At 40.4% G+C, this 26,102-nt stretch overlaps 1 protein-coding gene across 1 annotated transcript in view; it reads left to right on the top strand.

Annotated features, from left to right (window-relative positions):
- The window catches only part of FAT2 (FAT atypical cadherin 2), a 1,015,713-nt gene that overhangs the window by 692,399 nt on the left and 297,212 nt on the right, over nt 1-26,102 (top strand). The window contains exon 10 of the mRNA XM_044069413.1: nt 14,937-15,147. Within this exon, the coding sequence (XP_043925348.1) occupies nt 14,937-15,147 (211 nt within the window). The remainder of the gene's footprint in view (nt 1-14,936; nt 15,148-26,102) is intronic.

Genomic DNA, 26,102 nt, shown 5'->3' with positions numbered 1-26,102 from the left:
ACACAAAGATATATTTTTAACCATTGCAATGCTTTTGATAGGGATTCAGGCCTGGCTCTTAAAATATCAAAAAAAAACCTACAAGATATAAGAAAGACTCTAGAACTACAAAACATAAAAAAGACTATAGAGATGATTAAACAGCTCTTCCATTCCTATGCCTGGAGACTACAGAAATTATTGAAAGTAGTGGCCTTTCTATTGTCAGTCCAGGGATCTGCAGACCAAGCAGTATAATCTGTAAAGCAGAAATGATAGGGAAAGATGAAGGGTAAGGCTGATAGGCCTGCTGGCAGCAATGTTACAGCTGTCTGTGACCAATGATGATTACAAAGGCCATATCTCATACCCTTCTCCTATCCTTTCCATCTCCTGTGAGCAGGCCGACCCTTTCCAGAAAGACCACGACTGAGATAACCTCAGACAAATGCACCATAGGTGTCATCATCTTAAGATAAAAAAAAATGGAATTTATGACATACCTACCTTTATGGGATGCCTTCTATATCAGAGGGTCAACTGGAGTTAGCCTTGTACCTTTTCAATATATGCTGTGCCAGGAAACAATAAAAAGCATATCACCAAAAGAACTGGGAAAAAGACAGACCACAGGGGCTTGTTCTGGATCTGTCCAAACAAATTTCTTCATAAAGGTACAAAAGTTCAAAAGGGTTACTTCGCAATGTTTTTTCCACTAGTTAAGTTTCAGAGTACTTTTGGGCACCCTGGACCTAAAAGACATCTACTGGCATATGCCAATATGCACCACAATCTGCTTGCATATACCAGTATACAAAGGTAAAATAACAATTGTCAAGTACAGAGCAGGAAAAAAGCCACTTCCAGTTTACCTATTTACCTTTTGGCTCTTTACTGCTCTCAGGGTGATGTCTCTATGTACCAAGGGCATTCACATTTATCCATAATTCACTGACTGCCTCTGTGAAGCTCAGGTACTGAGGAAATGCAGGAAATGCCCCAAGAAACTCTCAGCTGTCTCCAGAGCTTGGGGTTCTCTCTAAATTTGTGCATGTCTGGTGTAATGCTCAGCAGATTTTATTTTTTTATTTATTTATTTTACATTTGTTGACCGGGCTAGTCTAGCTGGATACATGTTCATTTTCAGTAGAGGCCCGGGGAGAAAAGCTCCAATCTGTGTAATATAACAGTAGTACACATTGATAGAAACCATAGAACAGACCAAAACTAAAGAACATTAAAAAAAGAAATACATTAAAGTATAGGCTAACATTATGGAAACAACATGACATGTGTGTACACACAGATAAACAAACATTAGCATAGGCTAGCATTATACAAACAACATGCTAAGAATCATGGGTATACTCTATAGTAAATACAGTAGTTGCAGACGCAAGATGTACAGGTTAAGGGGTTGATAAATGACAAGGGTGAGTAGGCAAAGTGAGATAGAAATTCAATATAGGTTTGTTTAGAAGTTATACACTCAAGGGGAATAGATGACAAACATTCAAAGCTATGAAGTGGGTGCATGGAGCAGGGGTAAGTTAACAAATTGTAAGTACTATAAGGAAGCTTGGAGGCAAAATAAGGCTTGCAAAAAAAAAAGCATTAAGAAGGCTGAGAGAGCAGAAAAAGGTTGTAAAAGACAAGTAATGCTGAAGAATTTGTTTTAATTTGGGTTAGTGCATGGGCATAGCAGTTGTGCTTTAAGGAGTAGTTTTAGTTGCTTTTTGAAGAGTGGCAGTGATGACAATAATTGAGGATTGCTGGGAAGCCTGTTCCAGATTTTCTCTACAGAAATGGAGAAGAGGGAGTCACCTGCTTTATTAGTGGATTTCTGGATAGTTGTCAGTAATTTATTTGCTGAGCGAAGGGTAGTAGGATTTCTATAGGGGGTGATAAGAGTCTTGAGAAAAGGAGTATTATTGGGCTGATAAAGTATCTTATGAGTGATGGTAAGTTGTTGAAATGTTAGCTAATTTTGTAGCTCTAGCCATCCTAGCTGTTTAAGATTTAAACAGTGGTGGGTTCTAAAAGGTGAGCCTGTGGCAAATCTGGCAATGTTGTTATAGCTGGTTGACAGTTTAGTAAGGTTACTTTTAGAAAGATTGGTATATGTAGGTAAGGCATACAAGAGGGTAGAGATGAGGTGGGTATTGGCAATGGTGGTTCTGGTTTCAGGGGTTAGGAAAGATTTTATTCTGTAGAGAGAGCCAAGTTTTCTGTTAACAGTTTTGATAGTCGAGTTGATATACAAGTCAAAGTTAAGGTGTTGATCAATTGTTATGCCTAATAGTTTAGTGGATGGGTCTGGTTTAATGATAATACCATTATTGGCCTTGATGGTGAGGTCAATAGGAGAGGACGTTAGTGTCGGAGTGAAAAGCAGTAATTTAGTTTTTTTGGCATTTAATAGGAGGCATTGCTGTAGAAACCATTTTCAACTGAGTTAAATACAGTTTGAGTAATGGTTTGAAGTGCAGCTGGTGAGGGGACAGTACAGACTAGTGTCGAGTCATCTGCATATTGAATGCAGGTGGCTTGGGGAATGTGTAAGTGTAGATCATTAATGAATATCGAGAAGAGGAGAGGTCCCAGGATTGAGCCTTGTGGGACCCCTAGTGTAACAGAAAGAGGAGTAGAAAGGTTGTTGTCCCAGAGGACAGCTTGCTGTCTGTTTCCTAAATAGGACTTGAACCATTGAAGTGCCTGTGATGTGAGTGAGTGTGATTTTAGTATGTCTAAACATATTTGATGGTTCACCATATCAAAGGCTTTTGAGAGGTCAATAAAGAGTGCAGCAGAGAGGTTATTATTGTTACAATGTTTGTTGATGCATTCAGAGAAGGATAAGAGAGCAGTAGTAGTACCATGAAAGAGCCTGAAGGCATGTTGGCAGTCTACAAGTAGGTTATTTTGGAGAAGGTGATCAAGTAGTTGTTGATGAATACATTTTTCCATTACTTTGGCAAAAGGAGATAGTAGGGCTATGGGTTGGTAGTTATAAAGTTCTGTTGAGTTACCACCCTTATGGAGTGGGATTATGTGAGAGATTTTCCAGAGAGATGGGATGGAGCCTTCGGTAATAGTTCTATTAATTAGTATGGAAACAGGGTAGGACAGTACTTTTGCTGCAATTTGTAGGTATTCGGCTGGTAGGTGATCGGCAGAGGGGGTACATGGTTTAAACTTGGTAAGTAGTTTGAAGATGAGAGATGTAAGAACTGACTTTAAGTGAAAGGTAGAGGGTGTTCCTCCCCCACCTCCTTTGGTGATCCAAAGCCTTTTTGTTATTCTTACTAGACACAACCTTGTACAAGGTCATCTTGCTTCAAGAAAAAAATAATCTAATTTGGGGATTTTTTTCTTGTAGCAATAAGAGAACAGTCCTCACAGCAAGGGAGTTCCTAAGTCCCCAGATAGTAAGACAGCAATCATTTTGATTGTCCACCAACAAAAGATAATATTTTGTCACATACAAAAAAAATAGTGGTACTTAAAGAACTAGTAGGAACAACATTCACAACTCCTTTTGTCCCTGCTGTAAACATGGAGATAGTGTGCCTGGTTGGCATCCTAAGTCAATTACAATGCAGCAATGCCTTGTCATCTGTACCCTCACAATTGCATACCTAGCAATGCATTGGCCCTAGCTTGGGAGTGCACCTCTGCAATCTTAAAAAGTGCAGAATATGTGGACACAGAAACAGCACATCAACATCAAAAATATTTTAGCAATTCAGTGAACTCAGAGTCTTGCCCCTGATGACAAAAAAATATCATTGCCATATAGTACATTCACAAGAGAATGCATAATCACACCCCCCACCACAGACTAACCATGCAAGTCTTGGAATTAGCTTTTTAATCATACATGGGTCTTTGTTCATTGTGCAGTTATGGTGGGGACCATTTTACAGTCTGCCTCTGGTAGTGGACCCCTTCACCCAACAGTCAGCAGTTCTGTTGCATCCAAATCTCTAAGGCTTCAAGATTAAAATGTGGATTTTCTGAAACTTAAACTAGTCAGGCAACTTTTTTGCAAAGGATATGCTTAACATTTGGAAGGATGCCAGGAAGACAAGCAAAAGAAAAGTCACATCTGGCAGACTGAAAAAGATTTTACTTTTGGTGCAGCAAGTCCCATAATTACAATGCAGTGGGACTTTCATGGTGTTGCCTTATTTGTCAGAAGTTTTGACATCAGGCCTGTTGTGATTTCAAGTACATACTTATGTCATGTCAGTGTGACTTCCTCTGGATGCACTATTCGCAAGTGATGTTAAATTAATTTCATAAAGGAGTCCTGCATCTGTAATTACCAAAGATGGCTGTTACTACCTCATTGTGACTTTAAGTTTGTCTTAGAATAATGACCTTGGATCTTTGAAACCAGTAGCTTTGGTTCTTTTGGTGAAGGTAAACATTTATTGTGTTTTACCATGAAAGAGTGAGCCTGATGACCAACCCCTTCTTAGTGCCAAGAATGGTCTCCCTTAACCATAGTTTTCAACTGTTTGTCTTTTCCCAAAGCTAAATTACAGGTAAAAAAGTGCCATACCTAGATGTACACCAGTGACTCAGGTACTACCTAAACAGGACCAAAGGCATTAGACAGGTATATCAAAGCTTTATTGGAAAAACACACTCAGACTCTGTCACAACTTGCTGAGAGGGAAAGGTTAGTTTGCTTTTGCTTTTTTGTATGTTGTATTACTTTATTGCATTCTTCTGTTTTGTATGTTGTTATTTGTTTGCTTTACCTTGTGTTTTACTTGTATTCTGCTTTTAATTACATATTAAAACTAGGAAAGAAACCACAGCTGTGTCTCTTGTGAGTCACATAAGTTTTTTTCCACCCTTGTGCTGTTGTGTTCTTAAACTCAACTGTCTTTCTAGTTGTCTACTCCTTATGTTAATTTGACCACATATCTCCTTCCCTCTCCCCTTTGATTGGCTGTTGCTAGTAAGCACAAAATTATCATTTTATTAAATCAATCCCATTCAACTATTTAAATGTATTGGCCATTCCATGGCATACAGTAAAACCAGAATACAAAGTGCCCATTCTCTTTCAATCTATCTTGCTCTTTTAAAATTAGTGTCTCCTAGTTAGACAGCTAAAAATCACCCTCTTTCATATCTAACTTCTAATTCACCCTGTTGTGCTTAGGATATTAACCCATTTTTTCCATCAAACCTTTAAAATCTGCAACATCTATTGCAAGACCACCAATTATTGGAGACCCCACAATCTGTCTGTAAATAGTCATCTTGGGATTAATGCTTCTGTTTTCTCTTGGTAAGAGAAGGAGCACAGGGACATTATTTCCTTGAGACTGCTGATCAGCAGAAAGCCTAATAACTGCTTCATAGGTGACAGCTTGGAATTTGTGCTTATATTTTGCTGTTGGTAAGAGAAGGAGCAGAATGCATTGATTCCTGACTGTTTCTGGTTGGGCACATGAGTAGTCTAGTTGCTATTCAAGGCATCTACCAGGAAAAGGCTACAGCAATCATACAGAGCTTTGCAACATTTGGGACAAGACTATGGATCACCAACCAGGCTGTGGCCTGTTTCTTATCTTGGGATTGGGTCTAATGTTGTGATACTGATGAGAGATGAAGCAAAGGAGCATTGTATCCCAGCAGAGTGAAGCTGTGGTGAGACCAGCACTAGTAGTAGCCAGGCAGTAGCCATTCACATGACTCTTTTTATAATTTTTGACAAGTTAATTCTTTGTTTACGGTAAGTACTGTTTAATTTGTTTCTAACGTCAGAATATCTGCCTAAATACTTCATCCTTAAATTTTCAGAGTCTACTTATTAGTTTCCTATCAAGTGTTTGGAAGTGCCCTGTATAGACACAGACACCTTAAGTGACATTTTTCCTGTAAAAGCACAGTTGGAATTTCACCAATACCTAGTTGCACAAAGGACAGCTAGTTGCAGTGACAAGCACTGTCCCCATAATTGCAAACCGGATACTCCTGACATTGTTTTATATTCTCACTCCAACTGTCTAATAAACAAAAAAGGGTCTGTTGCCATGGATATGAACTTTCCCACTATCTCCGTTATCAGCTTAGTGGGTATGGGCATCCTGAGGCAATGTAGAAATTGCGTCATGTTTACTGACAGCAATTAATTCTCAAACAAAGTGAGATGGTATGTGAGAGATGTGTTTACACAATATCACTTGAGGCAAAACTTTCACATAAAATTGCTCCTAATGGCAATAAGGGTGTCAGGAGTACACATGCTGCACCCAACACACACAATTCAAAGCAGACCTATAGACCCACGTATGCTGAGGCACTTAAATGTAACCTTCCTAAAGCTCAAATACATCCTAGATGAAGTACACATAACAAATACCCTCAGCAGCCCCAGATACATTCTTTCAAAACAACACCCACATCAGCACATGCAGCCACATCTCATGGAGCCTCTACTTTTAAGCCCAAAAGGCAAGCCACTGCACAGTCCAACATTCTGCTCATTGGAGACTCCCATTGTGAGACACACTGATGCCCTACTCACCAGGCTGAGTAAGGAAAAAGTGGCAAGTCAGTTTTTTATCAGGGGCTAGGATCTGCCACATAATACACTCATTCAGGTCACTGGGACAGAGGTACCAGCATGACTCAGTCATAGTTCATGTGGATGCAAATGGCCTGAGACATACATCCCTAGATTATATGAAGAGGGACATCATGGAGCTCTCAGAATATATGTCCCAGGCTGGTATGTGTCTAGCATTGAGCAGCATTTTACCTTCTCCAAGAATGATGCCACAATACAAACAAAGATGACTGACTTTAATAATTGGCTTAGTTTCTGGTGTTATTCTAAGGGGTGCAATATATGTCTGCTTAGAAAGATATGGTCAGACCATGCTGCTTTGCCAGGGATGGTCTGCACCTCTCCCCTCTAGGTTTTTGAATATTAGGTAAAACATTGTCTTCCCCCATAGTGCCTTTTTTAGACAATGGCAAACTGAAAGTACTTCCAGCATAGCAAATCAAAGCCAAGAAAATCTAAAGGTATTACTGCTCAGTGGTAGGAGTCTAAACAAAAAACTCCACTCCCTAGAAGCTCTCTTCACCCTAGATAATGTTGACATCTGTGTGGTCACTGAGACATGGTTTAAATCCGTGGGAAGCACACTGACAGTGAAAGGTTATAATGCCTTCTGCACATTTAGATCAGCTACTACACAGACAGGGACTAAAGGTGGAGGTGTCTCAATTTACATAAAAAATAAGTATATCTCAAGCCTGGTCAAACAGGCCAATGCATTTGACCTACTCCAAGTTCAAATCACCATAGGCAAAATCCAATACCACTTCCTTGTAAGCTGTAGGTCTCCCTCTGTGACTCAGGAAACCCCTACCATGGATTTTGGAAACATTCACCATCCAACCCAATACCATACTGGAGCTGGTCCTCACTAATATGAGAGAGAGCTGCACACCCCCCTAGTGTAATGTCTTCACTGGTAAGGTCAGACCGCAAAGTAACCTCCTTTCAAGCCCCCATAAACCCTGAGAACACTGCTATCTATACAGAACTGTTTCAGTTAGAGACAAAACAGATGAATAAACACTCAAACTTGATTTATTCACATAAGACAGAATAAAGCTTTTGGGTAACACCCTTCATCAGTATACTTGGTCCATTTTAAAATTACAATTTAAGTAATCCATTCAATGAAGCACATGGCACAACCAACCAGTAAAAAAACATTCTATGTTGCACAACTTATAAACAAAGGTATGGCATCTTGTATTCGGCATTCATCAGATGTATCATTGAGTACAATGACCCCTTTGGTATGTACCTAACCAGGCATATCCCACAATTGGAACATTCACAGAGGTTCCTCACTAAAAGAATACAGGGTGTAAGTAAAATGTCCCATGCAGACTGTCTCAAGGCCCTATCCCTGTATTCTGTCTCCTACAAGCTGTTTAGGGAAGATCTATGCCTGGTATATAGGGCATTTTCAGACCCCATTATGATGGACCTCCTGCATATCCACAAAACAAACAACACCAGAATTACCTATTCTAAACATTTAAATCTTGCCTGTGATATAAATAAGACCTGTTGGAGAGACAGGCATGTATCCCAGAGACTAGCAGAGTCCCTCCCTATCCCAATTCAAGTGTAACTTGGACAATTGGATGGGGAACAGAAAATTCATACCTGGCTTGGCACCTATATCTCTAATGAAGACAGGCAACCTGTAAATGGTTCATCTCCCAGCCCCCTGCTTACACTTATCAAGAGTGACAGAACTTGTCAGAGATTTTTGGATGCATGCCTGTTATATCCTGGTAAATAAGGAGACCACACGGTTCTGGAGTTGTAAGGCCTTTCTTTATTCAGAACCTCCAGGTGCGCACCCATGTTACATATTCACCACTCCATAGCCATACATCCATCGGAACCAACGAGACACCAGAGAATACAGAACCAACACTACATGTTGTTAATTCCCCATAGCGCCCCCACAGCACAATAACAACATTACCTGCCCGAATACTACATTCCTCCCCTCTTAAGCTATTGACATACGCCTCCTTACATAAGAGAAACGAGGGAGCAAGTCAAAAAACAATCCTTCCAGTCACTTAATTTCTAAATAACCGGCAAGTTATTAAACGGTTACCATACAAGCAAGTTATGTTGTTCTTCTAACCTATACATACACTTTTAACACTGATAGTCCTTCAAGTAACTAGGTTTAACCAGTGCACACTTAGAACGGCGCAATGGTACCACCCTAGGTGACTCCGGTGTCACAGTTACCACCTCTGGTACCGGTGTGTCCATCCCTGGAAAGGTTTGGTCCTCGGGAACCTCTCCTTCCAAGTCCGGTGGTCTTCTTCGCCCCCAAGATCGGAGATCCTCCTGCCGCATGAGCCCTTCTTCGAAACTAACGGTATTTCCGGGGCTTGCAGTTCCATAAAGTCCTTCTCCCGTTCGCTCTGCAGAATCTGGTCCACATGTCTCCTGACCACAAAACCTCCATTCAACCTCACCTGGTACGACAGTGGACCAGTACTCTTTACAATGAACCCTGGAATCTATTTAGGTCCATAGCTGAAGTTTGAGTCATCACTGCATCTCCCACCAGGAAACTTCTTCCTCTCCGTCGTCGATCCTGATGTTCTTTTGCAGCCATTGTGTCCTCTCTACCTTAGCTCGGATGTTTGGATGCACCAGATCCAATGTTGACCTTAATCTCCGTCCTTGCAACATCTCGGCAGGTGACAATCCGGTGGTAGACTGGGGTGTAATCGCGGTAGCTGAATAACACCCTTGACACTTTTGCTGCCATACTTCCGTCTCGCCTTTATCATCATTGCTTTAAAGGTCTGGACAGCCCTTTCAGCACAGCCATTCGAAGCCGCATGGTATGGTGCTGATGTGACGTGTACAATGCCATTTTTTTCCAGAAAACCCTTGAACTCTCCACTCATGAAACATGAAGCATTATCTGATACAATAGTCTCTGGTAGTCCTTGACTACTGAAACTCTTCCTCAGGCATTCAATGGTCGTGGTGGAAGTGGTTGTTTTAACTGGATAGGCATCCATCCATTTAGAATGAGCATCCATTATTATCAAAACATTGCCCCATAAAGGCCCTGCATAGTCTATATGAAGTCTCTGCCAAGGTCTACTCGGCCACTCCCATGGGTGTAGTGGTGCCACCCGATAAGTTGCGATGTTGCTGACAGATGTTACACTCTTTCACAGCGACTTCAATGTCATGGTCCAACTTTGGCCACCAGAAATAACTTCGTGCTAAGGCCTTAATTCGGGTGATGCCCACATGACCCTGGTGCAGCTGTTGTAAAGTGCACGCCTTCCTGGGGCGGAATTATCACTCGTGCCCCCACAACACGCATCCATCTTGCACACTCAGCTCTGTTTTCCTCACCTCATAAGGCGGAAAACTGGATCAGGTTGTTGTGTTGTCCAGCCTTGCTGGACCCACTGAAACACTCGAGCCAACACCGGGTCTTTTCGTGTCCATTCGCTCAGTTCCCGCTGACACCAGCGTGATGTCCTCCATCATCAACACTCGGTCCTCCGTTTCCTCGCTGGAGAGGCCCCAGTAGCGGCAGGCGGCTCAGTGCATCCGCATTGCTATGGTGTTTCCGGGCTTATAAACAATCTCATATTCATAAGCTCTCAATGTTACAGCCCATCTCTGAATGCGGGGAGAAACCATCTGAGGCGCGGCCTTCATCTCGTTGAACAGTGACAACAAGGGCTTATGATCGGTGCAAACAGTAAACTTCCTGCCATAGTGGTATTTGTGCAACCACTTAATTCCAAAAGTTACAGCCAAACCCTCTTTGTCTAGCTGGGAATAGTTGGACTCCGCTGGTGTCAAGGTTCGTGACATGAACCCGATGGGTCTTTCTTGTCCATCTGGCATACGTGTGCCAACACGGCCCTTAACCCATAAGGTGAGGCATCACATGACAGAATTAAGTCCTTATAACTATCGTAGTGCACCAAAACCTCTGAGGACTGCATTAGTTTCTTGGACTGCTCAAACGCTCTGTCCTGTTCCTCCTGCCATCCACAGGGTCTCCTTCCTTAATAGTGTATGTAAAGAGCTAACAGCGTTGACAGATTTGGTAGGAACCTGTTATAATAGTTAAGTAAGCCTAAGTAGGCCTTCAGCTCTGTAACATTTGTGGGTGCAGGTGCCTGTTGGATGGCTTTACCTTGTTTGGCAGAGGCTGTAGGCCCGATGCATCCACCTTGTAACCCAGGAAATCGGCTTCCTTTTCCATGAAAGCACATTTACTCCGCTTCACCCGCAGACCAGTCTCTCGCAGTCGCCTCAGCACCTCGTTCAGAGTCTCCAGATGCTCGTGATTGTTCCTACCCGTCAACAGGATGTCGTCCAAATACACAGCCACCTTCGGAATTCCTGACACCAGTCCCTCCATTATTCTCTGTAAAATAGCTGGACTAGAGGAAACACCAAAGGGTAAACGATTTACTTGGAACAAACCTTTGTGTGTGTTAAGGGTGACATATGGCTTTGACCCTTCCTCCAGAACAACTTGTTGATATGCATGACTGAGGTCCAGTTTGCTGAACCTTTCGCCTCCGACAGCTTTTCAAACACATCCTCCACCGTTGGTATTGGATACTGCTCCAGCTTCGAAACTTGGTTCACTGTTAGCTTGTAGTCCCCACATATGCGTACAGTATTATCTGCCTTTAATACTGGCACAATGGGTGCCGCCCATTCCGAAAACTTTACTGGTTCAATTATACCTTGCTTGGTGAGTCGCTCTAACTCAGTCTCCACTTTCTTCTTCATTACGTATGGTACGGGTCTGGGTTTGTAAAATCTTGGCGTTGCATTTTCTTTGACGTGTATCTTTGCTGGTGGACCCCTCCAGGTACCCAGTTCCTCTTCGAACACTTCTTCGTTGTTCTCCAGCACCTCTTGCACTGTCAGCACCTGCTGTACTACTTTATGGAGTTGTAGACAGCCCATTTCCAGCTCCTTTAGCCTTAATTTGTTTCTAACATCAGAATATCTGCCTAAATACTTCATCCTTAAATTTTCAGAGTCTACTTATTAGTTTCCTATCAAGTGTTTGGAAGTGCCCTGTATAGACACAGACACCTTAAGTGACATTTTTCCTGTAAAAGCACAGTTGGAATTTTGCCAATACCTAGTTGCACACAGGATAGTTAGCTGCAGTGACAAGCACTGTCCCCATAATTGCAAACCGGATACTCCTGACATTGTTTTATATTCTCACTCCAACTGTCTAATTAACAAAAAAGGGTCTGTTGCCATGGATATGAACTTTCCAACTATCTCTGTTATCAGCTTAGTGGGTATGGGCTTCCTGAGGCAATGTAGAAATTGCCTCATGTTGACAGCAATTAATTCTCAAGCAAAGTGAGATGATATGTGAGAGATGTGTTTACACAATATCACTTGAGGCAAAACTTTCACATAAAATTGCTCCTAATGGCAATAAGGGTGTCAGTAGTACACATGCTGCACCCATCACACACAATTCAAAGCAGACCTGTAGACCCACGTATGCTGAGGCACTTAAATGTAACCTTCCTAAAGCTCAAATACATCCTAGATGAAGTACACATAACAAATACCCTCAGCAGCCCCAGATACATTCTTTCAAAACAACACCCACATCAGCACATGCAGCCACATCTCATGGAGCCTCTACTTTTAAGCCCAAAAGGCAAGCCACTGCACATTCCAACATTCTGCTCATTGGAGATTCCCATTGTGAGATACACTGATGCCCCTCTCACCAGGCTGAGTAAGGAAAAAAGTGACAAGTCAGTTTTTTATCAGGGGCTAGGATCTACCACATAATACACTCACTCAGGTCACTGGGACAGAGGTACCAGCATGACTCAGTCATAGTCCATGTGGGTGCAAATGGCCTGAGACATACATCCCTAGATTATATGAAGAGGGACATCATGGAGCTCTCAGAATATGTGTCCCAGGCTGGTATGTGTCTAGCATTGAGCAGCATTTTACTTTCTCCAAGAATGATGCCACAATATAAACAAAGATGACTGACTTTAATAATTGGCTTAGTTTCTGGTGTTATTCTAAGGGGTGCAATATATGTCTGCTTGGAAAGATATGGTCAGGCCACGCTGCTTTGCCAGGGATGGTCTGCACCTCTCCCCTCTAGGTTTTTGAATATTAGTTAAAACATTGTCTTCCCCCATAGTGCCTTTTTTAGGCAATGACAAACTGAAAGTACTTCCAGCATAGCAAATCAAAGCCAAGAAAATCTAAAGGTATTACTGCTCAGTGCTAGGAGTCTAAACAAAAAACTCCACTCCCTAGAAGCTCTCTTCATCCTAGTTAATGTTGACATCTGTGTGGTCACTGAGACATGGTTTAAATCCATGGGAAGCACACTGACAGTGAAAGGTTATAATGCCTTCCACACATTTAGACCAGCTACTACACAGACAGGGACTAAAGGTGGAGGTTTCTCAATTTACATAAAAAATAAGTATATCTCAAGCCTGGTCAAACAGACCGACCAATGCATTTGACCTACTCCAAGTTCAAATCACCATAGGCAAAATCCAATACCACTTCCTTGCAAGCTGTAGGTCCCCCTCTGTGACTCAGGAAACCCCTACCATGTATTTTGGAAACATTCACCATCCAACCCAATACCATACTGGAGCTGGTCCTCACTAATATGAGAGAGAGCTGCACCCCCCCCCCCCCCCCTAGTGTAATGTCTTCACTGGTAAGGTCAGACCGCAAAGTGGCCTCCTTTCAAGCCCCCATAAACCCTGAGAACACTGCTGTCTATACAGAACTGTTTCAATTAGAGACAAAACAGATGAAAAAATGTTCAAACTTGATTTATTCACATAAAACAGAATAAAGCTTTTGGGTAACACCCTTCATCAGTATACTTGGTCCATTTTAAAATTACACTTTAAGTAATCCGTTCAATGAAGCACATGGCACAACCAACCAGTAAAAAAAACATTCAATGTTGCACAACTTATAAACAAAGGTATGGCATCTTGTATTCAGCATTCATCAGATGTATCATTGAGTACAATGACCCCTTTGGTATGTACCTAACCAGGCATATCCCACAATTGGAACATTCACAGAGGTTCCTCACTAAAAGAATACAGGGTGTAAGTAAAATGTCCTATGCAGACTGTCTCAAGGCCCTATCCCTGTATTCTGTCTCCTACAAGCTGCTTAGGGATGATCTATGCCTGGTATATAGGGCATTGTCAGACCCCATTATGATGGACCTCCTGCATATCCACAAAACAAACAACACCAGAATTACACATTCTAAACATTTAAATCTTGCCTGTGATATAAATAAGACCTGTTGGAGAGACAGGCATGTATCCCAGAGACTAGCAGAGTCCCTCCCTATCCCAGTTCAAGTGTAACTTGGACAATTGGATGGGGAACAGATAATTCATCCCTGGCTTGGCACCTATATTTCTAATGAACACAGGCAACCTGTAAATAAATGGTTCATCTCCCAGCCCCCTACTTACACTTATCAAGAGTGCCAGAACTTGTCAGAGATTTTTGGATGCATGCCCAGGCTTAAAATGGTCCTTGTGATCATTAATCTAGTAAACACTTATGAACCTATGTCAGCTATGTCTTTCTTTTGTGGCAGAGAAGGAGGGCACACTGACTCTAAATGATTGGCTAAGTGCATGTTGTTCTGCTATGAAAAACAAAACACTTTTACAGAAACAGGTTAAGGCACATTCAGCTAGAGTGGCTACCACTTCAGCAGTTTTTTTTCAGGAGTGCATCTGCTCCAAATACCAGTGACACAGCTACATGTTCCTCTGCTGACACATTTTCCAGTGATTACAAGATATTTGTCCAAATACAGAGCAGGACAGAATTTGTCATGGTCATCTTTCAGAGCCTACTGCATGCTGCCACCTCACAGACTCCAAGAAAAAGCACTGCTTTGGGAATCTTCCCTTATCTCATGAATTCTAAAGCAACAGTGATCCAGTGTTCCTTAAGACAGAGCAAATGTAATTATTACATTCATGTTATAGAGTGTTAAATCATTTTAGCTGCTCAAGGCTGACAGTACATACGTTTTCAAAGCAGTCTGGTACAACATTTTGTGTCCTGCAAATGCCCATGGTAGAAAATGTACCAAAGCAAGATGTGTATTGCAGCAGATACTGGCAACACAAGATATCAACATGTTTTTTATGTGTCTGATAATTCATTTGTTTTCTAAATGGGAAACAGATGGCCTGAGTAGATAACTGTTAACTTAGACTCCATGATTTATACCTAGACACTCTTGCCCAGTATGACTCCAAGTCGACCATATTAACTTAAAACTTAATCTGTCTACTTCCTTGTTCCTCAGGTTCGAGATCAGGATATGCCAGTGAAGAGGAACTTTGTAAGAGTTGTTATCCATGTAGAGGATTCCAATGACCACCCTCCTCAGTTCTCCTCTGTGCGGTATGAAGGGCATGTACTGGATCTCTCTGCCGTGGGTACAGAAGTTCTTCAAGTTACAGCCCTAGATCAGGACAAAGGAAGCAATGCAGAAATCCAGTATTCTATTCTGACAGGTAAGGATTAAAGAAAATGGAGGGTGACTGCAATTACTGGCCACTGTTTTTCTGCTGTTTCTTAAACTTCTCAACAACAGTAAAAGGATCAAGTCAGCATTCATTTTATAGTAGTGAAATATTCTCCCCTATTCTTTATTATGTTTTTTATTCTCTCTCATAGCTCTAACAAAGAATTTATGTTTACAGCACAGATGGTGGAAGGATTTAGAACCTTGTTTATTGTTGTGCTGTCAACTGGACTGATAGAACCAAGAGCTCAAATTCTGCATGCATGAGGTAGTAACTGTGTTCATTGAGCGTCTTCCAGAGAATGCATCTGAGAATTTTTATCATGGCTCCTAGTTAAGTTTTCAGGGTTCTGCCAGTTTTGCTAAACTGCATGCTCACTTTGCTGTTCTGTTTACTGGGCATCTGCTTTATGGAGATGTTTTACATAGCCTTTGGGTAAAAGTATGTTGCCTTTTTTTGAAGAAGTGCAATCATAACATCAGTAACTTTTTTATAATGCTTTACAGGTACATAGTCTAGACAAAGGCATTTTTGAATCATGATCTAAGAAGACCTAAACAAAAGGCATATTCATACAATGTAACAGGTTAAGACAACATGAATAAAACTGATGTGAGAACAAAATCCACACCAAATTAAAGTGCAGTGTAGTGCATCGTATACATAAGTGTATTTGGACACCAGCTTGTCTAGTAGTACAAAGATTTACACAGTGCAAGAGCAAAAGAAAAAAGGATTCTTGTGCCAAGTGTTCTAACCTGATTAACCAAAACAAAGAGATTAAGTGATCATTGAGTCAATCAGCAAATCAGTCTCAGTAAAACAAACAAGCCACAAAAAAAAAATGTCAGTATATAGAATGCTAATTGCTGACAGGCTCAGCGCCCACAAGCTCTGCCTAGGTTACTGCAGTTAAGAGGGTAAACTTTTTATCATACTGAACACTATTGTTCTTACAAAAAAGAAAAAAAAATTCTGCTGTGGTGTGTATAATATGGATTTAATATCCTTATATGAAACTGTATGTGGGGGATTCAAATTCACTTACCAGCACTGGAAAATATGCTTGTGTTAAACATGAAACTGTTGCTTTTCAATTAACCTTTCCCTTATATCAAGACTTTAGTCACTCAGACAAACAGTAGGCTGAATTTTTTATTAAGGTGATTAAGCCTGGATATATAATCACATTACATATCATGTAGCCTTTAGTTACTTTGTGGGCATTAGTAAATTTCCAGTGCAACGAGCACTACATGAAATACAAAACAAAATAAGGAATATATAGAAAATATAGAAATGTGATCATTAATAATAAACCTTATGTCTGGCACTGAGTTCAGATTTACTAAGAGAGAGACAACCTTATAAAAAAGGCAGATGTTCTGCAAACATTTGGCACTACAGACAGTACTACTTCCGGCTTCTGCTGATGCAAGGAATTCCGCAGGCATGGCACTTGGGAGGAAAAGGGATAAATATATGACAATTCTAGCCACTTCTTGAGAATGACAGAAAGGTCTGTGATAGCTCAGTGGAGTGGCTGAAAAAGATGCAATGTACCAATAACCTTTTTAGGTATGCTGGACCAGTGTCATGTGCGGTGAGATACGAACATATTAAAACCTAATGTATCAGCCTTGATGTCGCTGATGACAAACTTGGCTAATTAAGTATTACATAAGCACATTGGAACTGCTTATCAAACAATTGGCTATAGAATTCTACAAGTGATTGGCAGTCAAGGTCAATACCAGGAAGCTGTAAATAAAGGGCACTGCAGTAGTCCAAATGCATGGAGTCCAAAGAATGGAACACTGCAATGTCTTCAAGTATCTGTGTAAATTCCCTCAGATACAAACACAAAGATTTAACAACTGCTGTCAGCTGGTCCCTAAATGACAACAGATTACTGAAAATCTCACCAAGATTTTAACTTCAGAAGCATGGCTGGGGTGTGGTCAATGGAGCAGCCACCCCAGGCACAAGGTGTTGGGGGCACAATGGGAAGGATTCCAGCTGACAGAGATGAATAAAAATATTCCATTTGTAGTGAGAACTCAAGTGCTTTAGTGCTGTCCCCAATAATGGCTGCCTCAGAAGTTGAAGAATGATTAGTACTTGTGAACTGTAGCAACTGTTTGCTATAAATGTAGCAGTAGTTGCTAAAGTTTAAAACTAAAAATATTTTTAGTAAGTACTGTCTCAGGACTCAGGACTTGAACACTTTAGCACTTGTGCACTTTAGCAACTGCTTTTTATAGATGTAGTAAGCAGTTGCTACAGTTTAAAAGTAAAAACGTTTTTTTTTTCAGTTAAGCCCTGTGTCAGAACTTTAAAACTGAAGAACATTAGCACTCATGGATTGTAGCAACCTCATATCTAGAAAGGAGGTGCTACAGGTTCTTCAGGACCTTTTTTCCTCCTCATATAGAGTTGTGGGGAGTTCCAGATTAGGGGTGGCACCTGGCATCAGAATAAGTAGTTAAACCTCTACAAACACCAGCTTAATCTTACTTTAATAATTAGAGAGGAAAGGCTAGTAGCTGTGCAGGACATTAAAGCTGCATATGTGAGTGATGGTCTTCACATTAGTTGGATTAAGCCTCTGTCAAATATTCCTCATATGTTTAGGGGTGATATCAAGCTCAAAGGGAGTCAAAGGCCAGCAATGTTTCTGAAGGAAGAAGAGGCTTAATAATGATTCCTGAATCCCCTACCTCAAGTGACACCACAGAGTGGGAGAATTTACACCATGGAAACTACATCCAGGAGACAAACCTGTGGGACTCCTTCACATTGCAGAATGCAGCTTAAGGAAGAAGCAACTTCTGAGACAATCCTTTGAATTTGCCCCAAGTGGTAGGATGTCAGCCATTTGAGAACCATATGCAGAAAGACCACAGTAAGAAGAGAAGTACTTAGTAGAGATCCCGTGGTCTTTGGTGTCAGATACTGCTGAGAAATTAAAGAAGGCCAAAGCTGAATGGCAACATCAATGTTTCACCACAAAGTGATCAATAACAACCAAACTTAGGCCATTTTGAGAGCTGTAGCAGCTCCTAAACCTGACCTAATTGAGAGGACAGGAGGCTGTGAATTGTAAGAAAAAAAACTACTCAGACTCCGTGAACTTACCAGTTAATGCAAAGTTAAAGACTAGGGAGAAATTTTTGGGACTTTGGGAATGCAAAGATGCGTTCTTAAAGATTTTTTTTTAAAAAGACCTTTATTGAATTATCACTTGTGACACAGGCAAACTTAAGTTTATGTAAAAGTAATCAAACCATTTTGACAAGTTCACATTTATTAACATTATACATCACATAAATTGTTATATGTCCTATAATCTGTATGATATTACATAAATTATTACATTTCTTTCTTTTCATAAACTTCATACATCCTCCAAAATATTTTTCTGCATGTATTGTTCCCACAATTTCCATTTTTGTATTTTTTTTATTTATTTAACATTTGTTTATACTGGGGAAAGTCTGACTTAGAACAAAGCCAATTTTCAGTGGAGGCCCGGGGAGAAATGCTCCAGACACATGTCTTTGTAATGTGGGAGGAAACCGGAGTACCCAGAGGAAACCCACACAAATGCAAGGAGGACATGCAGACTCCGCACAGAAGGTACCCCAGCCGAAAATCAAACCGGAGAACCACTTGCTGTGAGGCGACAATGTTACTGCTGCACCACTGTGCTGTCCATGTAATTTATTCCTACCCTTTTCTAAAGATCCCACCTCCTGTTCTTTTATTTAAGTTACAGTATTTACTACTTCAGGTGTAGGTGGTTTAGATTTTAATTTCCATTTTCTAGAAAAATAATTTTTTTGGCAACCACAATAATTAAACTTAACAAGGCCTTACTATGTCTAGAGAGTAGATCCTGTATTCCAGCTCAAAAAGCCATTTTTAGTTACACTCATTTGCTTGCCCAGTATTCCTAACAGAGTACTCTATAGGGAATTTTTAAAATCTACCAACTCATTACACTCCCAAAATATATATTCTCAGCTATCTTTTTCTTTCCCGTCACACTTCCAGCATTTGACATCTACCTGAAGAAACATTCATTAGCATCTTACTGAGATATAAAAGTATCTATGCAAACACTTCCAGGCAGAATTCCTCAGTCCTTTAGACTTTGTTACATGTTTGGGAGCTTTACATATGCCCTCCCATTGTTTCTTTGTGAATTGCATATCTAATCTGTCTTTCCAATCTTATCTGACCTCTTCTGATTGATTCCTATAGTTATCAGACAATATTTTATATGCCCTACTAATTATCCTTTTTTTTAATAGCAGCTTTTGTTCAAGAATCAATTAAAAATTCAGCCAGTGTGCATCTTTCATTTAGTACTCCCCTATTAATTTCTCTTTGTTTATACTTGGATAGCAATCTCTGATAGGGAAGACAATCACTAGCTTGCAATCCAAATGTCTTTTTGGACTTTTCCCATTCTGTTATCTTTCCTTCCCTAATTATTTGTTCCCGATGCCTTAGTTCTTGTACCAGCTTCCTCTAGTAAATTCCATCCCCCTTTTGTCTGTTCTCTGTACCCCTAATTACAGTCATCCCTATTGTCAGAATCTCCTTTTTTCATTTCCATGTTGGCTTAGTTCTTAACTTACTTTCTTCTACTTTATGAATGTAATGTTCTGTATGAGTGTTGTTTTTCTCATTAAAGTTCTGCATCCAAAATCCATTATTTCCTTATTTCTTGAATTACCCCCCCCCCCCTTCATTATCCCATTCCATTTTAAATTCTAGCTTTCTGCTTGTGTTATATATAAGAGACCTAACAGTATAGCTCTAAATTATCCCTTCACATCTGTTAATCCTAAACCTCCTTGTTCTCTTGGGAGGATCAGCCTAACCCACTTGATTCTTGCCCTGTTCCTCCCCCAAGTAAAATCCTTCAACTGTTTACTAATTACTGTCCACAACTTCTCCTCTGGTTAATAACAATATGCCTAGACTGTGTATAAAATGAAAGGGACTAAAAACATTTTTATTGCTTGTATCTTGTTATCCATATTCATAGGTAAGAGCTTCTACTTTGTCAGTCTTTCTGTTATCTTTTGTTTAATCTCTTCCCACATATAATTAGGTGCCATAGCAAAATCCTTTTTAATCCATACTCTTAAATACTTGATTTTATCATGTCCCCATATTGCTGGACCAATTCATGTGTTGGTACGTAGTTTATAGCTATAGATTTTGTTTTATCTTCATTAGTTGTATATCCCAAAAACACCTGGAACCATCCCAAAGTGTTCCACAACAGTGAAACATCCTTTTCTGGTTCTATCAGGTACAAAATAATATAATCTCAAGTAAAGCCAACTTTTCATGAACAGCATACCAGTTATATCATTGAATTTGTGAGTCCCTTATTTTCTTTTCCAAGTGGTTCTAAATATAACACAAATAACAAAAGGGAAAGAGGACACCCCTCCCTGGTTCCTCTGTTCAGACACAATGTGTTAGACAGGACCCTTCCCATTTTGTTTTTTGCCTCCAATCCCTCACATATCCTTCTAATTAACCTTATTATTGTATTAGGAAATACAAATGCTTCCATTGCCTTATTCATAAAATCCAGTCTTACTCTGTCAAATGATTTCTCTGCTTCTAGACCCACCAATGACAGCAGTATTTACTTATATTCTACTTACCTGTAGATCATCAATGTGGATCATCATTAATGTTGTCAAATGTTTGCATCCCCTCCGCAAAATCACATTGATCCATAGCTATCAATTTTGGCATCGCCTTTGCAATTCTTTTAGCTATTATTGACATAAGCACTATAATTAGGGTTTAAAATCGAAATGGGCCTATATGAAACTGGGTCAAATGGGTCTTTACAGTCTTTTGGTATTACAACCACCACAGATTTTTTTTCCAGGATGTTGGTGCTTCATCTCCTTTAAAATACTGTTAAAACAAAAACCTTCCAGATCTTTATGACTTTCCACCCTCCTAACTTCCAAACCTGCACTGGAATACCATTTATTCTTGGAAACTTTCCTGTAGATTGGTTGTACATCACAATATTTATTTCATCTCCTCTCATCTAAACTGTTAGTTGTTGAGCCTCATCTACCTCTGACCTCGGCATATTTAAGTCTTCCATAAATATTTCCATTTGTGCTGTTTCTTGATTCCCCCACTTCTCTGCTTTATGCAAATTTCTCACAAAATTTATGAAATATCTCTAATACCTCTACAGATTCTATGGTTATTTTTCTTGTTATGGTCTTCCTAAGTTTGGCAACAACCCTCAATACTTTCTGTTTGCCTAACTCGTTATGCCAAACATTTTTGTCATGCATATTATCCATGTACTCCCTTATATTCTCTTTATCACTCTGTAGTTGCATCTCCTGTTGTTCTGTGAGATTCCTCTTAATTTGTAATACTTCAACCTTTGTCAGCCCCTCTAAATAATTCTTATTACTTATTAACCAGATCTCTTTTTTTTTGTATTTTTACCCTATCTTTAAACTTAATTTTTCTTTTATCTCATTCACTAGCTATAATGTCTGGAGTACTTTCTAACTTCTGTAATAACTCCAGGATAGTTTCCACTATCCATTGCTTAAATTCCCATCTTTTTAACAGATAGGTGGGAAATTGCCAACGTCACATCTTTATTTCACTTCCTTGCATTTTTATCTTAGTAATTATTGGCACATGCTCTGAAATAGTTAATGGATATTTATTTATTTAACATTTATTTTACCAGGATAAGTCTGAGTGGACAGCAAGTGTCTATTTTCAACAGATTCCTGGGGAGAAAAGCTCCAAGAAGTTACAGTGTGAATACATAGGTTTTTACAGAGTGACAGTTGATTGCAAATAAGGAGTTGGCTAACATATGATAGAAAGCTAACATATAAGGCAGAAAACAGTTATATGCATAATAATCTAATAGTACAGTCAGGAGATCACATACCTTCCAGTACTAGTACAGTAGGTGTATGTAAGGTATTCAGGAATAAGTACATATTCACAATATTTACAAAAATTGTACAATGCACATGGTGACAGTGTAGAGTGAGCATCAGAAGAAGGCACATATTTGTAATATTTACAGAGTATTTGATGCACATAGGTGACAATGTAAAGTGATCATCAGTGGCTTTGGGAGTAAGCTGCCTACAGTGGGATGAGGATTCAGGTGAGGTCTTTGCAGTTGCAAAGAGGGTTAGCATAAAGGTATGATTTAAGGAGGTCTTTAAATATGATTGTACGATTTTGATATGTATCAAAGTTCTCAGTTAAATGAACATATTCATGTGAAATATAATTTCTATCAAATGTAGCCCAATTGTTGTACCTTCTGGAATATATAAATTATTTTCAAATTCTTGCTACTGAATTCATGTCTTTCATACCAAATATTTTCATACATTTTTTCAGAAGTCTACTCTCTTTTGTTATATATTCCCTTCTAGGCTCCCAGATACATCCTTACTGTTGCAAATCAAATTACATTCCCCATCTGTAAGTAATATTCCCTGTTAAAAGCTGAGTATTTCTCCCATTTTTTAAGCTCCAAAAATAGCAGTTTTAAGTGGGATATAAATAGATGTCAGTATAATCCTCAACCCTTGCCAGAAGCTCCATTCTTTATCTTTTCCCCCCTTCTATCACTACTACAGCTGCTCTGGCAATTAATAAAATTGCTCTTGTTTTCCTTTGCCCCTGAATTCTGCAGAATATCCATCCTGTAATACTTTCTTTATCAAATTCACATGCTCAATTTCTTTTCACGTGATTCCTGTAGCATTGCTGTTTGCACTTTGCATTTCTTAATATAATTAAGTATTCTCTCCTTTTTTTTTATACCCGTGAGACCATTCACACTCCCAAGATAATATGGAAAGTATTCCCATTATGGTAAGAAGTCATTATTCCCACCTGTTATACATGGGAGCTTTTTAAATTTCTAATTCCAGCTTTTGTGATACATGCACCCATTAATGTTTGGCAGGTTATTCCTTTAGACAGTTTTTTTTCTTATCATGAACATTGGAACCTATGTCATATTTTACAAGATGTTTTGTTTTAATAAAAACCCTCAAACAAAAAAACAAACATCCCCTCCTCTAGAATACCACCATGACCCCTCAACTTAATGCAAACACACATAACTATGTAACTCTTCAAATAATGATGTTTAACCATCCTAATAAGAACATTTCTGCCAAATAGACAGCTGCTAACACAGGATCTAGTTAACCTAAAATTGAGTATGTTCTTCGTGTTTCACTGTTGCAGTCATCACATTTGGATTATTCCTGCCAGGGTAGACCTCGGCCGGCCCAAATACCAGAGGCTTAGTATTTCTGCTTCAGGACTGATGTCAAGTCGTCAGTAGTATAAAATAAGGCATCTGATGCCATTACATAGTATTTCTTGCCATGGAGCCCAAAGCAGAAGCAGTTCACACGAGTGTCGGTCAGCCACTACCTGAGTTTCGTCTACTAATTTGAAGCTGAAGTCTTTTAAAGCTAAGTACCCCTTTGGGGATCCTTTTTTCTTGCACTAGTCACTATCAGAAAAAGTTAACAATTGTCTCACCTGTGGAAAGCAAATACCACACCGAGACTTTCATTCTTACTGCATCACTTGTTTAGGCCCACACCATGATGTCCCCCGCTGTCGCTTCTGTGCTTTGTTCAACACCAGAACTATCTGTCGTCGGGCCGTTATTGTAGCTAGATATTTTTGCTTATAGTCCTCGAACTCCAATATGGCTTCAGTAAGCTGTTCGACAGCAGATCTTCCAAAAAAATTTAAAGATAAAGACAGAGACAGACTGCACAGGTCCAAACCTACCGATGATGCTTCCGTTAAGCTAGTCGTCAGTTCTCCAGTCCTCAGTGAGGTGCGTTTACAGCCCCTGATGCCCGCTTTTGTGGATTCGCATGCTGCTACCGAGACCCTTTTGGAGACCGGTATGCCGCAAAGCTCTTCTTCGACTAACGATCCTGTGGTCATCTCTACCTTGGATGGGTCTGGAGCTGCTGAGCAGGCACTGGCTTCCGAGGAAGTCCTTCACACTACCGATTCTCGACACAAACCGACGTTGTCTTTCTTGACTACCGTTCTTTCAAAAATGACCAAGTTTCTTAGGCCCAGGGTACGAACCACACCCAAGAAACTGACAACCCAACCTCAGGCACTTCCTTCCTTGCCTCAGTCTCAAATCCTTAAAATGGCAGAAGACCTTATTATGCTCATCAGTGGGAGCCAAGCTACCCCCTCCAAAAGGAAAAGAGATCTGTCCCCTGTAGTTTTGTCTGAACAAGAGTCAGACAACTCTGATGCATCTGAATATGAAGACATCTACTTATGAGGATTCTGATGCAGAGGATTCCACCATTCCACCTCTCCCCCAGAGGATTTTTCCTTTGAGAAAACCATTCACACCTTAAGGGAACATTTCCAATGGGAGAGTCAGGACTACCCTCAGTCTAAAAAGAGACTCAGGGAATTCTTCAATCTTCCACAGCACAGACCTTTGGTCATCCCCCTAGTCCTAGATGTTGTGGATGATGCTTTCCTGGAATCCAGCTTGACTCCTGACACCCTCCCTCCTGCACCTAGAAAACCAGACAGGTACTATAGAGTCCATGACACACACACATTTCTTTTTAAAAATCCTACTGCTGACCCTGTAGAAATTTCTAAAGGGCCTAAAGGGATTAAAGCAACCTCTGCTGAGAATTCTACCCCCCCCAGATAAGGATTCCCAAGCACTAGACAGATGGGGTAAAAAAGTATATACCTCAGCTACTCTAGTTGTCATGGCACTAAATTGTCAGTTCCATATGCTAAAATTTCAGCAACATACCCTGGAACTCCTCAAACAAAAAATGTCTTCCTTTCCTGCTTGTGCAGAATCTAAAGAGTTACAAGAGTTAATGCAGTCTGCAAGTCAAGTAACTAAACATACCTTGCACTGTGGTTCTGATGCCCTAGAAGCTTCTTGCAGGGCAACAGTCACTGGATCTGTCATTAGAAGGCATGTTTGGCTTAAGGAACAGCCCTTGCCAGACCATGTCAAATCTAAATTGTTGGATGCCCCCTTGCACAAAGACAACTTATTTGGCACTAAGGCAGAAGAGGTCTTAAAAAAGATGGAAGAAAAAGCTAAATCTTTGCAGACAGTTAAGGATTTCTTACAGGTCCAGCCACCCAGGTTCAGTGGGCATTGTCTCACCAAACACTGGTCCTTTCCTTTTCCCACTAAGCCAGTCCAGTCCAGACCCCAGGGAACCAGACCCCCCAGACAGCGGCCACAGGGAATGCAGAGATCTAAGCAGTGGACTATCTCCACTGCAAAACCAGGGAGTTCTAACTCACCCACTTATGGTAAGAACTCACAATGACTCACCTACCCTACCCCCCATGACCAGCCCTCCCTCTGCCCACCTTCACTTACTCCTAGAAGAAAACTCTCCTTTCACACAAGCACCTGGGCCACCATTACCAACAACTGCTGGGTTCTCAACGTAGCGCCCCAGGGATACAAATTTTCTTTCCACACCCTTCCTACCCCAAAAAGGTTCCCAGATTTACCTCCAAACAAGTGAGCAGAGGCTCAAAAGTAAGTCCTTTCCTTGCTCTCGATGAGAGCAGTAGAGCACGTTCCTGCAAAACAGAGAGGCCAAGGTTTCTACTCTAGACTTTTTCTGGTACCCAGGAAAGAGGGCACCTGGCACCCCATCCTTGATCTATCAATTCTAAACACCTTCCTGGTGAGCTCAAAATTCAAAATGCTCACCTTCCAGCAGCTGCTACCCATGCTCTCCAAGGATGCTTGGCTAGCCACACTAGATCTAGAAGAGACCTACCTCCACATTCCTATCAAGGAATCATGCAGGAATTATCTCCAATTCAGGGTAGGATCT

The sequence above is a fragment of the Protopterus annectens genome, chromosome 4.part0 (assembly GCF_019279795.1).
Source record: "Protopterus annectens isolate FY-2018-M chromosome 4.part0, PAN1.0, whole genome shotgun sequence".
Lineage (NCBI taxonomy): Eukaryota > Metazoa > Chordata > Ceratodontiformes > Protopteridae > Protopterus > Protopterus annectens.
Note: the sequence above shows the minus strand (reverse complement) of the source record. Positions and strands in the feature narration are given on the sequence as shown.